Genomic DNA, 16,934 nt, shown 5'->3' on the forward strand with positions numbered 1-16,934 from the left:
CCCCAAACATAACTTAAGGATTTGTTTTCAAATTTGGGATCACCAATTCTAAGAATTAAATTTTAAAAACTAAAATTTAATTATTTATAAATTTTTTGAAACCTAGGACAAAAAATACCCCAAACAAAATCTAAGGATTTATTTTCTAACTTGGGATCACCAATTCTAAGAATTTCCGATACTACACAATACACATATTCAACATCAGATAATCACACATTGACATTTGCAGCTGCAAGTAAAAAGAGAAGTTTTAAAGAAGTTACAATAAAGGTACCAAAACAATGGCATTGTTTTTTTTTTTAGTAAGAAAATAAAAGCAACAACAAAAGGAACTAGAAACAGAGTGCCCACAGCATCAATAGATAACAGAGGCTGAATAGCAGAGGGGCACTGATCAAACAGGGTTTAAGAATTGTTGGACCTTGCTCTTAACTTAGCTAAAGCATCAGCACAATAACCTTGATTATGAAATTAACTAAAGTGGGTTCACAAATAATTAAAACTCGGTTAAATGATTACGTTAATCACTTAAACTATTTGAAAATTTTCAAAAACGGCACCCTACACTTAAAAAGATTTAAATTGGATTTTTCTTTAATTGAACTCCTAAGTTTATTAAATCAGTTAATTGTCATTTTTGGGGATTTCAAGCCACACCATATACTAACTCTAGAGACTTTTAAGTTTATAGACCCAATTAAAAAAAAAATAGTTTAGAACTCTAGCTGAAAATTTTCAAAATAATTCAGGGCCAACTGAGTAATTTTTACTTGAAACAAATTATTTAGTAACGTGAAATTGAAAAATAAAAATAAAATTGCAAAGATGATTCATTAATGAGAAACATTAATTCATAAAAATGGTAATAATTAGTTGCAATAGCTATACTTGCTACAAAATATTGGTTAAACTATTGATCAGTTAAGCAAACGTCAATTGAGATCAGATTCTCTCCAGCAATAAACACTAAGCACCCGCACAATATGATTGATTTGAAAAGGAAAAGAAAAAATAATTTGTTTTCCAACTTCAAGATCGGTTTAAGACAGAATCTAAAATCAAACAACCAAGTTTGGCTAAAAACTGAATTTCTTCAACGATAATCCTTGACTGAATTTGCTGCAGAAATACATTCAGATTTCAAATTTTTAATCCGAGTGTATTTTATGATGTAATTGAGATAGAATGCAAACATAAATCAACTCAAATAGTGGGGGGAATGCACTAAACGCACAAGGTGAAGTTAACAAACAACAAATATTAAAGTTTCAAGGATTGATTAAGAAGTTAGCGATTAGAAACCCATGAATGGGTGAAAACTCATAAAACTAGATGGAATGACTAAAAAGGTCGAAAAAAGTTGTTCAAATTGTAACAAACAAGAACGAGTTAGGTAATTCACGTTTACCTTCAATACTACTACCAGTTTCACCACAAATTTCTGCAGCAAAAGCTAGACAGGATTATGGCATTGAAACAGCAGCAATCATTAATGCAATAAAATCAGTATTATTATTCTCAACCACAGCAAACACACTGCACGGCCAGAGAAAGCAACAACCACATTTTGTTTTCTAAAAGCACGATACAATCTGTCTTTAACCATAATAGAATTCATATCTCACATAAACCTTTATTTATTCAAAGCAACTTAGTTGCGACTTGGGTCAGCAAAGAAGCTGTTGATGGAGGGCATAATCTCAGGAGTTCTGTTGCGCACATACTTCCTCAGGAAATGCTCAGCATACTTCTCTCCCTCAGCAAAGTTCTCCAACACTCCTGCCTTTCTTCCCTCCTTGTTCACCCTAAATACATAACAAGAACAAAAGAATCATCCATTGTTTTCCATTAATAACCAAAACACTAATACAAATTAACTAACAGAAACAACTCTTATGATGAAAAGACTCAATGCCTGATAAAACATTTGATTTTTTTTCAATTGAGGCTGTTCCCTCGAGCTACAATTGGGATTGATTCAACTTATTTTAAAAAAGAGTTAACATGCAATTTGATCTTTGAAAGTGATATCCTATTTATTTTTACTCCCCAAAAGTGTAGGTGTGTACAATTAAGTCCCCAAATCACATTTTTAGTCTTTCCATCACAAATATATACTCAAAATGTGAATAAATGGTGAGCGAAATTAATACATTCTGAAGAGAAGAGATCAAATTGGACACATTTACACTTTTGAGAACTAATTAGGCTCTGAAAAGATTAAAATATTGAAGGGCCGAATTGTATACACCAACACTTTCAAGGTCTAAAGATAAATAGGATGTCGATTTCAATGTCCAAATTGTATATTATTCTGTTTCCAAAGATTCCGAATTGAATGAATAAAATCAATATTCACCCTGATTCTTCTATGTGCTTTTGACTTGGCTAGTCAAGGAAGAATTTTTATTCACAGTCAAAACCTACCAAGTTTCTTATCATATTTTCCCCCTTTCCTTCACCATTTTATCATCAATACAAATACCAATTTTTTTATTTATCTTTAAATAAAGAATTCGTATAATCGCAATTCACAAAGGGTCAAAGACTAACAAGTGAGAAATTTAACAAAAAAACGCAACAAGTATTAATCCCAAATCCCTAATAATTCAGACGATCCCATCCAAACAAGAAAAAAACCCTCACAGCATAAAAACCAATTTCAATCGTTTAAAAGATCAAAACCTAAAAACTAGAAGAAACCAATTTCAATACAGAAAATGAGAGAGAGAGACCTGACTTCAGGGTTGATGCAGATATTACGAACCAATTGGAATCCACAGATCCCAACAGCGGCACCAACCGCAGCGAACAGTGGATACACCTGAAAAAGAAACAAAAAAAAAAACAGTGAAACCCTAAAACGAAAAAGCAACGGTGGAATACAAATATTCCGATGATGGATCGAAACGAACCTCGGGTCTGAGCCAGTGGTTTGCCATGGATAGTTGCAGCGTTGAAACCAGAAAGGGGGGAAAGCAAAGAAAGAGAGCGCTTGCAATGCGAAAGGCGGAGACAGAGAGAGGAGTGGGTAGTGACAGAGGAAGTTTATGTGCGTCTTAAAATATTGTGTAAATTTTTCTAGACGCAATTCTATTGGTGGATAGAACTAGTTGCAAGGGTAGGATACCCATACAGCGTTGTGCTTGTGCACGCAACTCGATGCGCTGCAAAACTAACACCCAATCATAAAACGCCAGCTCAACATTACTCCCTCCGTCCCTTCCCTTCTTTTTTTGAATGGATCCGTCCCTTCCCTTCAAAGTTAAAACACTAGTTTTCAAACCGGTGTGATGGCAGAATAAACAAAAGAATTTGAGTATTTTTTTTATTTTTATTTTATTTGTTATTTAAATATAAAAATAGACAGAAACATGTGTCAAAGAAAATTTTTATTTGTTTTTTTAATTAATATCACAATTTTATTTTAAATTTAAATTAGATAAAATTAACTGAAAAATTAACTTACTAAAATATGAATATTTGATAAAATTAATTGTTAAAATAATTTAAAAAATATAAAATAATTGAAAATAATAAAATTATGATTTATTTAAATAATAAAACTATAATAAAAGTCTTTTCTAAATGTAAAATGAAACCGTTGCTTAAAATCAAATTGCACGTCCCAATGGACTCCACATGTGGGCTCATCTTACCTCCTGAATATATGTGGTGCTCACTTCTCACTGGTCTCCTTAAGTTTTCCATACCTTGCAAGGTATTAGAAACATGGATTATATAACTAGAATCAATCCATCATGTATTATGATTAATACTTACCATATTAGATTCATAACAAACAAAAGCAAATAGAATACATTTCTTGTCCATCTAACTCTTAAACTTTAAGTAGTCTTTCTGCATATGCCCTTTCTTCTTGCAAAACAAACACTTGGACTCTTTCTTTATGATTGGCTGAGTAGGAATCTTGCCCTTGTTTTTGGGTTGATCCCCATTCTTCTTTCCATGAATGGTTAAGTTCGCCCTTTCGCCCTCTTCCATAATTAACTTTTTCTCTTCTTGAACACACATGATCATCAACTCATTAATTGACCATTTTGTCTTTATGTGTGTTATAATATATTTTGAAATGAGCATATTGCAAGTATAAAGTACACAAAATATAGTGTACTAGGAATGAATCAGACATGGTAACCTCCAAGGCTTTTAGTTGAGCCACTATATCTCTCATGCGCATGATGTGATCACGTACACCCCTTATCCCTTGGAGTTTTAAGGATGAGAACTGCATTATAAGGGTGCTGGCAGGGGCCTTATCAAATGTAAAAAATTGATCATCAATGGCATTCGAAAGATCCTTGACTTTTTCATGCTGATCGATAGAACTACGGATACTAGCAGATATATTAGTCTTTAGGAACATTACAACAGACGATTAGATCTCTTACACTTTTCATAAAGATCGACAACGTCTGGAGTGCTAGTTTCAGTAATGCCTGGTGGCTCGTCTTTCCTAATAGCATTGTCAATATCCATCCAACCTAAATGAAGGAGAATTCTCCCCCTCCAAACCTTATAATTGTCCCCTTTCAATTTGGGAATATCTCACTTAATATCAGAAATGTTTGTAGATTGATTAACTGTAAAGTTCAAGAATACATTCTCATTATTCATAATTTGAGACTCAATAAATTGTCATGTTTTACCAATGTAAAATATTATTAGTTCATGAACCTAATGACATACAATTTGCTTGTGGGCCAAAGTCTTACTCAATTAGATTCATAGTTATGATAAAACTATCAAATTATGTTCTTTTTTCTCAATTCCTGTGGGTAAATTAAGAAATATAATCTGATATTTTATCTTAATTAATCATACAAACATAACAAAATTCTTGTAGGTATATTTTATCACATTAAATATGATTAATCATAACCAATTTTTTTAAATGTGATTTTTTTATACTTAATATATAAACCTAATCAATTAAAGATGTTGTGGCTAAGTGGCTATTCTTTAATTAATTAAATCATATTAATCACTTAACATTAATTCTTAATAAGAGATAAATATTTACATAATATTTTAAATAATGTAAATAAATTGAATAACATTGCATAAAAATATTCAAGATAACTTCGCATGTATAAAATCATAAAATCGTACACACAAAACTTTAAAAGTAAATAAATAATATATGCATATCTAATATTTAAAACATATAAGCTCTTAACCATTAAATTTAATGTGCATAAATTATTTAGCTTAATATTGAATGCTTAAATACTAAAATAAACATACAATTAATCTTAATAAATAATTCAAACACGCTAATATGTAAGTTTACGCTTTCAAAAAGTTTACGCTTTTAATATTTAGAATATTAAACTGCTTTCAAGAAAGAGAGGATCCAAAATCTTCTTTCCTTTTTTTATTTTAATATATAAAAGTTTATGCTTTCAAACTTTTGTTTTACGCTTTCAAGAGTGTCGTATTGTACCTTATTCTAAAGGACCATTATACTGTTCATCTTTTTTCTCTACTTTTCTTTTTATATTGAACAAAACAAAACAATGTTACTCCATATAATACCAAAACAAAAGCAAGGCAGAGGCATTTTAACGCTCTGATGCCAATTGTAAAATATATACATATTGATCTAAACATGCAAATGAATTTAAAGTCATATTCAGATCAACAACAAAAGCTAAAAAAAGCACAACCGTACCTTCAGCCATTGCAAATCAAACACGAAGTGGCGTAAGCACGAACTCGAAGGCAACTCTATTTTTTCAGACTCTTACTCACTCTGAATAAATTGTATATTTTTCTAAATAGAGAAATAGACTTGTTGATACAAAACTGAGAGCATCTCAAAATAGAGTCTGCGCATCACAGATCTTAACCAATTTGTATGTATCAGAACGTGGATTTGAGAATAGAGACGTGAGTTTGTTACTGAATGTGACAGAAATAAAGATTAAACGTGGAAGAAAAATGGATCAGATTCAGAAAATAAATTTTCCAAAAAATTACAACGAGAAAAAACAATCCAAAGAGAACGTGAACCCATTCGAATATTTCATGACCAAAAACTAAAAGTCCTACGTACAACTATTAGAAGAATATATATATATATATAATTATTTCTATTTTTGCATAATATGGTCATGATTTTATAAAGTAAAGTTAGGCTTTTGTACTATACAAATACTTGTGTACCATAAAAATCACCTGGGATCTGTATTAAAAAATAAAAAAAGCAGATGAATGGAGCTCAGAAAACTAAATGGATCATGGATTGATCATAGATCATGTGAGGGAGCGTAATAGAAGAGAAGCGAATCCTATGACAGCAGGGGATGAGTGATGCGTATCGAATCCTATGACACAAAATCAAGATATTCCTCCTTTCAGATTCACACTCACATATACGGAGGGAGGACCCACCACCTGAGTGACTCGGTGCTGTGCAGTCCATATCAGAATCATTTGTAAACATAGAAAGATTTGCTACTGTAAAGTAAATAGAGGGAAGTTGGAAGTTATATTTATGATTTATTTTACAATAAAAAGACAAGAACAAAAGAGAATAAATGTTGAAAATAAGCAATTTTTTGGAGATAAAAAAAGCAAGGTAATGCAATGAAGACTTGTAAATCACGTTATATAATAATATCACATACTCTCAGATTTTATGATATTTTAGAGAAAGAAAATTATCTTAAAATATATGTTATTTTATAAAATTAGAATTGTATTAGATTTTTTTAAAAAAATTTATCCTTAATCAATAATGAGAATAATACATATAAAAAGTAAATGAACAATTAGTTACAAAGATAAAAAAAAATAATTAAAAAGTTATCTAATATTCCATCCGTCCTATTTTATAAGTATAAAAAACTTATTTCGTATTTATTAAGAAAGTTCGATTAATTCCTTAAATTTATGTTATTTCTAATTAAAACTATTTTTTAAAATTATCTTTCTTTGAAAGAATAATTATCCTATTAAATGAGAAATATTTTATATATGATCTCATTAAATAATGTGAAAGTATTAAAAACACTGTTCATATTTAAGAACAAAAAAATTACATTTTATTGTTTATAAAAAAAAGATAATGTATTTATTTTAAAATTCAATAAATTAATTATATTATTTAATATATGTACACGTGGTATAATAGGAAATCGAGAGATTATGTGATATAAGTATTGTTGAATGTTGATGTTTCAAACCATCAAGACTGTACTACGAGTAAACGCTGCTCAGGTGACTGATGACGAAGTCAATCTCTATATCTTTAATTGGACTTACGATCTGCCGGCCTTGGTCGTCTTGCCATTCCAATGTGATCTCATAAACGCGCTATTCAAACTTTAATTTTGGTACTTGTGTATAAAGTGATATTCACCCCATATTTATTGAGGTAACAATTGGAGACAAAGATGACGGGAAGAAAAGAGAAATAACGAGAATCAATCTTTGGTTTTTACGCTGTGTCTGATAGAAGAGAAAAAAAAGAAGAAATAAGAAGAATTTTAACTGATTCTTTTTTATTTTTTAAATCAAACGTATTATAAATAATGTGATTATTTTCTTAGCATATTTTTAAATTTAAAAAAATTTATAAATGTTTGGTATGAACGATTAATTAAAATTTAGGACATAGGAACGATAATAAGTTAAAAAATCAACACAACTTTTTAACTAATAATACTATAAGAAAATAAAAATAATTAAAAGAGTGATAATAAATAAACATGGTTAACAATAAACATTTTTTTATTCAGATTGTACTTAAATAAATAATTTAGACTAAAGTACACTATTATTTTTTATATTATTTATTATATTCAATTTGTTTTCTTATCTTTTAAAAATTTTAATTTAATTTTTTATATTTTTAAAGTGAACCAAATAATCCTTCTGAAATTGTATCCTCCTAGGTCGATTTCCACTTATCAATTCCTATTTGCAAATCAACTTATTCCAAATCTTATCGCATAACTTTATAATATGCTTTTCACGCACAAGATGAAAGGATTGAGTGAATAGGCATTTTGGTCTCTAATTTTTGATCCATTTTGCAAATTAGTCCCTATATTTTTGAAATGTAAAAAATAGTTCATATCTTTACCTCCGTTATGTAAATAAGTCCTTATTGTTAAAATTCAATTTCCACTGTTAGTCATATGTTTATGTGGTAAGTCTTTGTCCATGTAAGCAAACTTATGTGGCAAGTTTTTTGATTGAATTGAAAAATTATGATACAACCCACTGTTAGTCATAAGGGTTCTGGAGGTGCAACCTGCAAGAAGGGGAAGAAAGGTACACATGGCGCAATAGGAACAAGTACGTCGAAGAGTGGAAGAACGGCGCCATCTCCGATAATGGTGTGCTGGTGAGGAAGAACGGGAACCGTTACGAAGGGTGTTGGGAGAACGGTGTTTCAAAGGGGAGAGGGGTGTTTACGTGGCGCGATGGAAGCACTTCTTTTGGGAATTGGGGGAAAAAGTTTGTGAATGAGAAACGTGTGTCGATGGATGAGTGTAATAATAATAATAATAAGAGTGTGAGTTTTCCCATAATTTGTATTTGGGAGCTTAATGGTGAAGCTGGGGATATCACTTGTGATATTGTGGAGGCTTCTATGATTTATGATGGCGGAAGAGTGTGTGAAAGTGATGTACAGTTGCAGAAGAGCCCTTGTGGTTCTATTGATGGGGATGTTAAGAAACCGGGTCATACGGTTTCTAAAGGGCATATGAATTATGATTTGATGCTTAATCTTCAATTGGGTATTAGGTATCTCATCTACATTGCTACTTTAATTAGCTTTTCAGTTATGGTTTGGTTAGAATTAGATAAAAAAAAACATAATAAGGTGATCATCTATATATGAAATGGAATTTTCTCAAAGCAAAAAGAACATAGATAATAACAATGGCTGCCAGATAAATAAATAAATAAAAAAAGAACTGCTAAGCTTTATCACAATTTTGAGCTACCCCGGGCATTATCTTTTGAGATAAGAGCTATCTCTGCCAATTGAATGTTACCACTTACAGTGATGCTTTGCCAATAGACAGAGGAAGGTGACAGATAACTAACACAACCCATTTTTTCTCACCGTTTGAATCATACAACAAATCAGCCTTAGAATAATTGTTGGTTGTAAATTGAATATGAATGAATCTCAAACTCCCCATGTCAATCCCAACACCTACAAATAGAAGGCAAACATTCAAATTAAAAAAAACAATATGATAAAATTTCAACATCAAGAACATGCACAAACAAGCATTGGCAAACTTCCGCTTATTCACCACATGCCCAATGTAATCACTTATCAATGGCAAACTTCCCTACAGGCCCAAACCAAACAAGAAGCAATCAGCTGCTAGATATATTAACTTTTAGGATCCAACTATTAATTTAAACACAAGCTTATAAAAATCATATAAGAATACTATTAATAGAAATCAATGAGTCATATTGACAACCGGTTTTTTATCTGTAAAAATCACACGTAAGTGCTCTCCCCAATTATTCATCGCAACACAGCTGCAAACCCAAGATAGGACTCAAACTAAAGATGACTGATTAAATCAAAACAATCATGTAGCAATTGATCCACGTGCTTAGTGGTTGACTATAGTTTATTTGAAATATTTATAAAAGTATATAAAATAAAAATTGGATGGTAACAGTGTAATACCCCTAATCTGGTGAAGTCATCGATAAGAGTGACACAGGCACCGAGTTTTGTTGCAACCAAGCTAGGCAAGGAAGTTCCAACACCTAGATGCATGAATACAATAAGAAAAAATAATGGAGAATAATAAATGAGCACATAACATTAGACAAGAATTTGAAATAAGAGGGTACCTAAACAACGTTGGCTCCTAAAAATCGATGATTGTGCTGCCAAACATACTCGGCGAGAACTACGCTGCAGGGCCACAGGAATAGGTCATATTCGTCCTTCATGTTCCGCGAGAAGAAGAGTAAATGTTAGTTGGTTGGGAAATTCATGGAGAATGTAGTGGGATTGAGAAGTGAAAAACCTTGATGTTGGAGATGGAGAAGCTTGGTGCTTCAGAATCATTGCCGAAACAGTGCTGAGAAACGGTGGTCATGGTGAGACTGTCATCATTCCAATCTTTCTCCTCCATGGCTCTCATCGGAAGGAGTTAACTGAAACCTCCAAAATTGTCACGTTGGATAGTTTATGTGACACTAAAATTGTTAATAATGTATCTCACTAACGACGTTACTTTTAAATTTAACGGCAATGACTATTTTGTAAAACTTATGCAAAGATAAAAACTATTTTTTACATTTCAAAAAAATATGAACTAATTTGTAAAATGGATCAAAAGTCAGAGATCAAAATGCTAATTCACTGTGAAAGGATTATGTACTCTCCTAGATTATGGCTCAATCTCCATTATAGATAGATATTAGTGAGTATTCCTAACACTTGCAATGAAATAAAATGATAAATTTTATATTTAAAATATTCTTTGATAAATAAAGAAATAGGACATAAACATACAAATATCGTGTAAAAAAATAAAGTCAAAGAGTACACCATAATTTGCTACAATGTTATGCAAATTTACAACTGCCGAGAAATTGAGAAATTGCATGTGGGCAAAAGGCAAATACTAAAAAAAAGAAAAGAAAAAGATTCAACCGTGTTGTATTGTGTTGTTAAAGTAAGGATATGTTTATTCAAAAGTTAGAAAAAAGAAAAAGTATAGTATTGGATTGTTCCTTTCAGTTTGTTGGACTTTGCTTAACACCAAAAAAATAAGTTAGAAAATCAAATCTCACATTTTTTTAAATAAAAGCATATACAGTAGTATAATCTAAATCAATTAAAATATCTGTCTGAATAATATTTTGATAATTGAAAAATTAATTCGCAACGTAAATTCCACGAAATTGCAATAATAATAAAAGCAGGTAAAAAGCGTGATGATCCAATCCAAATCCAAATCCAAATCCAAATCCAACTAACTAGGTACGCGTAGATGGTTTCAAAATGTAAACTGTGTGAAAGTGAAAGTAAACTGTGTGAAAGTCAAAGATGGCTCTCGGAAGGAAGGAAACAGAGAGAGCGAAGGTGGACCCGAACAAGATACGTTTGGTCGTGTCTGACCATCAACAATGTTACTGTTTAATGTTTTTTTTTTTTTAAAGATAAAAAAGTATGATTGTGACAGGAGAAGCGACAAGTGCAGGTGGGATAATCCTCTCTGCTTCATTTCCAAAAACAACAAACAAGATCTCTCAGATTTCGATCCTCCGAATCTCCCTCTTTTCATTTTCACATTCTTCTTATTATTTATTCACCCTTTTCCCCTAACTTCACCATTCATTATAAAGCATAACCATCTCTCTCTCTCTTCATTCTTGAGGTCTTCTTTCATTTTATACCATTCTTCTTATTTCTTTTTACCAATCACTACTTATTCAATCCAAGGATGGCTTCCGCCGGCGATCTTTTCACGCATGGTTTGCCGGAAGTTGGTGGTGCCGGGAAGTTACACGTGCTTGCTGTTGATGACAGCCACGTGGACCGCAAGGTGATCGAGCGGTTGCTCAAAATCTCGTCTTGCAAAGGTAAAGAGCTAAAGATGCTGAATTTGAGTGTCTTTTGTTGTTCTTTTTCTATTGGGTTCTGATGGTTGTTAGATATGGGTTCTTTGGCAGTGACGGTGGTGGAAAGTGGTAGCAGGGCTCTACAGTATCTGGGGTTGGATGGAGAAAAAAGTTCCATTGGTTTTGATGTAAGAAAACTTGGCTTTTGAATTGTTAAAGGCACTTCTTTTCAGGTTACTCGGAAGTGAAGCTTATGTTGTTATTTGATGATTGTTTTGACAGAGTGTGGATGTTAATTTGATAATGACGGATTATTCCATGCCGGGGATGACAGGATACGAATTGCTCAAAAAGATTAAGGTGAGAAATGATAATGATTTTTGTTATTATTTTGATTTTGGTTTAATTTCTTGTCGAAGATTAACAGAAGAGAAGATAGAATTATTGATATTTTCCTGATTTATTAGTAGTGGTTTTCCCCCTTTTCTCCCTGATTTTTAATTCTCTTTGTTAATATCTGCAGGAGTCATCTGTTTTTAGAGAGGTTCCAGTGGTGGTTATGTCGTCTGAGAATATCTTGACCAGAATTGATAGGTAAGCTCTTGATTAAGATAAGATGCTGTTTGGTTTTAGGAGATATAAGCCTTTATTTTTGTTTGAATTCTTTGATATAATTGCTTGATTTATGTGATGATATTTACTAGATTTGGATGATGTTTGTTGATTTTACCTATGCTAATGGTTTGGACACGATTCACATCTAGACTTGAATTGCATTAGTGGAAGACATGATGAACATACTTTTGGATATGATTAGATCACCTAGGGTTTGGACAGGATTAGGGCACCCAGATCACATGGTGTTTAGCCATGTGAAAAAGGAATGGAGAGAGGAGACAATGATATCTGAGGAAATTATTAAAAGAGTCAAGGGAATATTATGGTGAATAATTTGGATTTTGTTACAGGTCAATGATATTCTGTATTCCGGGTAGTTGATCTCACCTAATGGAATAAGATTGTTGATGTTGCATTAGATCCCCATATACTTTCTCATTCTAGGTTGGTTCTGGTAAAATTCATCTGTTGAGACTTAATTCATTAATAGTCTCATCATGTTAGTCACATGGAGTGTTTTGGGAACATGTTGCTTCCAACTTGCACTTGTGGCTACAATGATTGAAGCATATGAAGAAATCCAGATTCCCACTTGCCTAACGGTCAACTGTTGTAAAGGACCCTGTTGGCATGGAAGCAATTATTGTCACTATAATTGCCACATAATCATACATCTTATCAATACTTCTATGCATCTATACATGAAATTATTAGCCAACACCATTAGGCTATGCTCACCCTCAGTGTTTCAATGGATTATGAATATAGTTTGTTAATGATTACTTCAACATTTGAACAAAGTTCATACCATATTCTTTATCTTTACCTCTCAAATTTGATAATTATTTTGACTTGTAGACCCAATTATTCATTTTTTTTTTACTTTTACTGATTGGCAGTTGCTTGGAGGAAGGAGCAGAGGAGTTTCTGTTGAAACCTGTCAAGTTGTCAGATGTAAAACGCGTAACAGATTTCATCATGCGAGGCGAAGGGATGAAAGGAGTAAAAAGATCTAAAAAAAGAAGCCGATCAGATGATTGCATTCCATCTCTATCAACTGCATTTGCATCAGTTTCTCATCCATGTGATCTATCATCACCTCCATCACCATGTGTATCGCAATCGAAGAAATCTAGATTGAGCATATAGATTGAGCAGCAATGTTTATGTCTCCATTTTTGCCTAACCATTGTTCATATTCAAAAGCCTCTGATGTAATTTGCGTTTTTACACTAAACATTGCTGACAACGACTACTAGAATTAGGAATGAGGAAGAGGATGACAGAGTCATTTTGTTCTTTAGTTCGGTCGCTTACATATTTTTTTGCTGATTTTGCTGCTGTACAGAGAAAGTTCATTAAATTAATGAAACCCTCTATTTTGAGGGGTCTTCAAATTTTTGTTTACTCTGTCTCTTTATATTCACTTAACAACATTCTGAATTATGTCAAATTTTTGGACCCTCTACTTAGCCTATGTTTGGATGGGAGTTGAAATAAAAAAGGTAGAAACTGAAGTGGATTTTAAGTGAAAAATATGTATTGTAGTGAAAAGTGAGAGGAAAAAATATTAAATGTAAGAGAAGGACAAGAGTTGTCAATTTTCACTTTGTATTTTATTCTGAAGAGGACCGTTTCAACTTTTCTTCTCTCTTTCTTTTTCGTTCCATGTCAATTCACTTCAAGCAAACAAACAATTTAGAGTTGTCATTTTTATTCTATTTTTCTTATTTTTTATGCATTTTATTTGTTTGATTTATTCACTTTTGGAGCTTCATAAACATTGTTGTTGCCGTAGGGGTTTCACTCTAAGGTGTCTTTTATTTTATGTAATACTGATCACCGTCCTTAGCATTCCCATGTTTAATGAATGTTTGCCTAAGTTGTGGTTAAGGATATGAGTCTGCCAAATGGGGATCCAGAAGTGTGTTTGGTTCTACATTTATCACACATTTAGGTAAACTTTCATGTTAACCATCTAAGTGCATATTTGAACACATTAGAAAGAGAAAAATCACATCAATTTAGTCTAAAAATGTGAAAGTTATAGCTATTAACTTATGGTTATACATGATAAATTACAAAGACAATGTGCATCTAAACACAGTAAAAAAATGTAGAAAAACTAAGTCATCTTGTTTCAAAGTTAGGCGCATCCAATCATTTCCTATGCATAATCAAACACGCCATAAGCCTCTGCTTCTTCCTTACCAAGCATTCTAATGTTCAACACAATTTTGTTTCCAACTTTGTCATGTGAAAAAGAAACACCATCTACTGGTTTGAAGTACATGATTTGTCCCTCAATTCTAGCTTTAAACATATTGCTTTCTGAATTCTCCTTATAATTTGGAAGCAATCGTACTTGAAAGTATTTTGCTGAAGAGCACTACTGAATCATCCGACAAGGCATTTACACCCCCTCCCCCAATGTTTATAGGTAGTACAGCAAAAAAGCATGCAACAATCAGCAACTGAACATGAAATTGTCCAAAGTCACACGAAAATAAAAAGGTTGTACATAGTTTTGGACAGAACATCATATTTGCACGTCATGACTCATGCATGTGTAACTAACAGCATCCAGCGTGTATTTTTCGTTATGGTAGATCTTCTTTGATTATTAATACAATCACTAAAAAAAAAAGTGTGGACAAAGGTTGTTACAAAGGGTTTGTCTAATTGACCAAGGTAAAAATAGGATTAAATTCTATTGGTTATTTAAGATGGAATTGTTTAATCCGATTTTTACTTGGGTCAATTAAACTAAAATTTATTTATTATTTCCACAAAAAATTATATTTATTAAATAATGAAATTAAGATTATTAATAATTTAAATAACAGAATATTTGCATAATTTGTAAAAATTGTAATTCTAAAACTAATATTGATTCATTAAAACAAATATTTAAATCAATCAATTAATATCTACTGCAATAATTTTTTGTGGGCACAAACCCAATACCTTATTCTTAAACAATCAATAAAAAATTGACAAGTGATAAAATATAAAGAAAAATATTCATCATTTATTAAATTTGATTTGATTTCCTTTTAATAAGGATACGATATACTTAGCTTCATTTGAGAAAGATTTGATTTTATAATTTTTTATATAATTAAAAATTTCAATTTCTCTTATTATCTTTTGTTTATGTAAATAAACTAAAATACATAATAAACTTGCTTATAAACGATAAATTTTATAAATATATTTTTGTGTATTTTTAATAATTTTGTATTATAATTCAAATTTTTATTAAGAGAGACTGAGAAGGAAATGACATACAAGGCATGTATAAAGTTTGGAGAGTTAGTCACGTATCTTAAAAAATAATCTTAAATAAATTTAAGTTTTTAAAAATTGTTAATAAAATAATGTAAATAAAAGACAAAGTATATAAAGATTGTAGGGAGATGTCAAATGTAGAAAAATAAAAAGAGACGAACTATGTTTTAATTTGTTTAAGAAAACAAAAATTAATAAGAGATTATTATTTTTTATTTTATTCTTGAAAAAATGATTCTCTTATAAATTTTAATTAATAATACAAAATATATTAAAGAAGATAGAGAGTATATTTATAAAATTTCTCATTAAGTTGATTACATATTTTATTTTAAATAAAAATGTTCATGTGAGGTAAAGCACCTTTACACACACAACTAATTACAACGTTCAATTTTGTCGCATCACTTTTATTATGTTTTAATTAAATAAGAACTAATAAAAAATCGATACAATACGTTCTATTAGGTTCTTCTTTTTTCATTCACATAAACACAAGATAATAAGAGAATTTTGTAAAAAAAAAAAAAACCTATAAATATTTAACATATCGTCATTAGATCAATTTTTTCATCAAAGAAAAATTATATCATAATCCTTATTAGAAGTAAATCAAATTAAATCTAATAAATGATGAATATTTTGTTTTATATTTTATCATTTGTCAATTTTCTATTGATTGTGTGTAAGAATGAGGTGCTAAGTTTGTGTCCCAATAATATCTCATTAAATAATATTTAATAAAATAATAATATTAAGATGATTAATTTTTGTGTAGAAAAAAATAACATAATCAAATTTAATATCATTATAAGTTAATCAGTATAAATATTTGAATTTGAATCTGAATCAATAAATTAATATCTGTTGTAATTATTTGAATCAATCAAATATTATAACAAATTTAAAATATTTTCCAATTTATATATGTACCTTATTTTATAAATTTTTTCCTATAAATTCGTGGAACTTTAAGCCCAAAAATAAACAATTAAAAGACAATAATTCGGGGAGTAGAAACTCCCACGGAATCACTTGCATTCAAACTAGCAAATATAACCAGAGTTGCTAGAAAATAACTAACTCTAACTTGATCCAAAGATCCGTTATTACAAAAGTTGACAACTATAAGCTGTAAATCCCAGCCGGGAATAAATTCAATTGACAAGTAAAAGTTGATTTTCTTGTCAAAACCATGTGCACCATCCGTGTAATTTTGTATTTTTTGTAGTTGATTGTTGAAGTGATTTAATTAAATTAAAAGAGTAATTAAATTTATATTTGAGTGTCTATAATTAATTAGTGATTGGTGTGATGGTGCTTTGCTTATATTTATATATGTTTAGTGAGTTTTGGTGAGTTTGGACATGAAGAAAGATAAGCTTGTAATGATTAGTAAAAGCGGTGTGAGTCTAGCAAATACTTAGTTGCATGAA

At 30.8% G+C, this 16,934-nt stretch overlaps 2 protein-coding genes and 1 pseudogene across 2 annotated transcripts; 2 read left to right on the forward strand and 1 right to left on the reverse strand.

Annotated features, from left to right (window-relative positions):
- Positions 1–1,492: 1,492 nt before the first annotated feature.
- On the reverse strand, positions 1,493–3,273 carry LOC100499787 (uncharacterized). Its single transcript, XM_003526991.3, has 3 exons — positions 2,919–3,273; positions 2,739–2,827; positions 1,493–1,808 (listed from the first exon to the last, which is right to left on the reverse strand). Exons 1-3 carry the CDS (start codon positions 2,943–2,945, stop codon positions 1,655–1,657), a joined length of 270 nt encoding a protein of 89 aa, XP_003527039.1. The 5' UTR covers positions 2,946–3,273; the 3' UTR covers positions 1,493–1,654.
- A 4,970-nt stretch (positions 3,274–8,243) lies between these two features.
- On the forward strand, positions 8,244–8,633 carry LOC121174987 (uncharacterized; annotated as a pseudogene).
- A 2,629-nt stretch (positions 8,634–11,262) lies between these two features.
- Positions 11,263–13,604, forward strand: LOC100819165 (two-component response regulator ARR6). Its single transcript, XM_003526992.5, has 5 exons — positions 11,263–11,610; positions 11,701–11,777; positions 11,872–11,949; positions 12,113–12,183; positions 13,107–13,604. The coding sequence occupies exons 1-5, from the start codon at positions 11,472–11,474 to the stop codon at positions 13,354–13,356; spliced, it is 615 nt and encodes a 204-aa protein (XP_003527040.1). The 5' UTR covers positions 11,263–11,471; the 3' UTR covers positions 13,357–13,604.
- The last annotated feature ends 3,330 nt before the right edge of the window (positions 13,605–16,934 follow it).

This window comes from Glycine max, chromosome 6, assembly GCF_000004515.6.
Source record: "Glycine max cultivar Williams 82 chromosome 6, Glycine_max_v4.0, whole genome shotgun sequence".
In the NCBI taxonomy this organism is placed as follows: domain Eukaryota; kingdom Viridiplantae; phylum Streptophyta; class Magnoliopsida; order Fabales; family Fabaceae; genus Glycine; species Glycine max.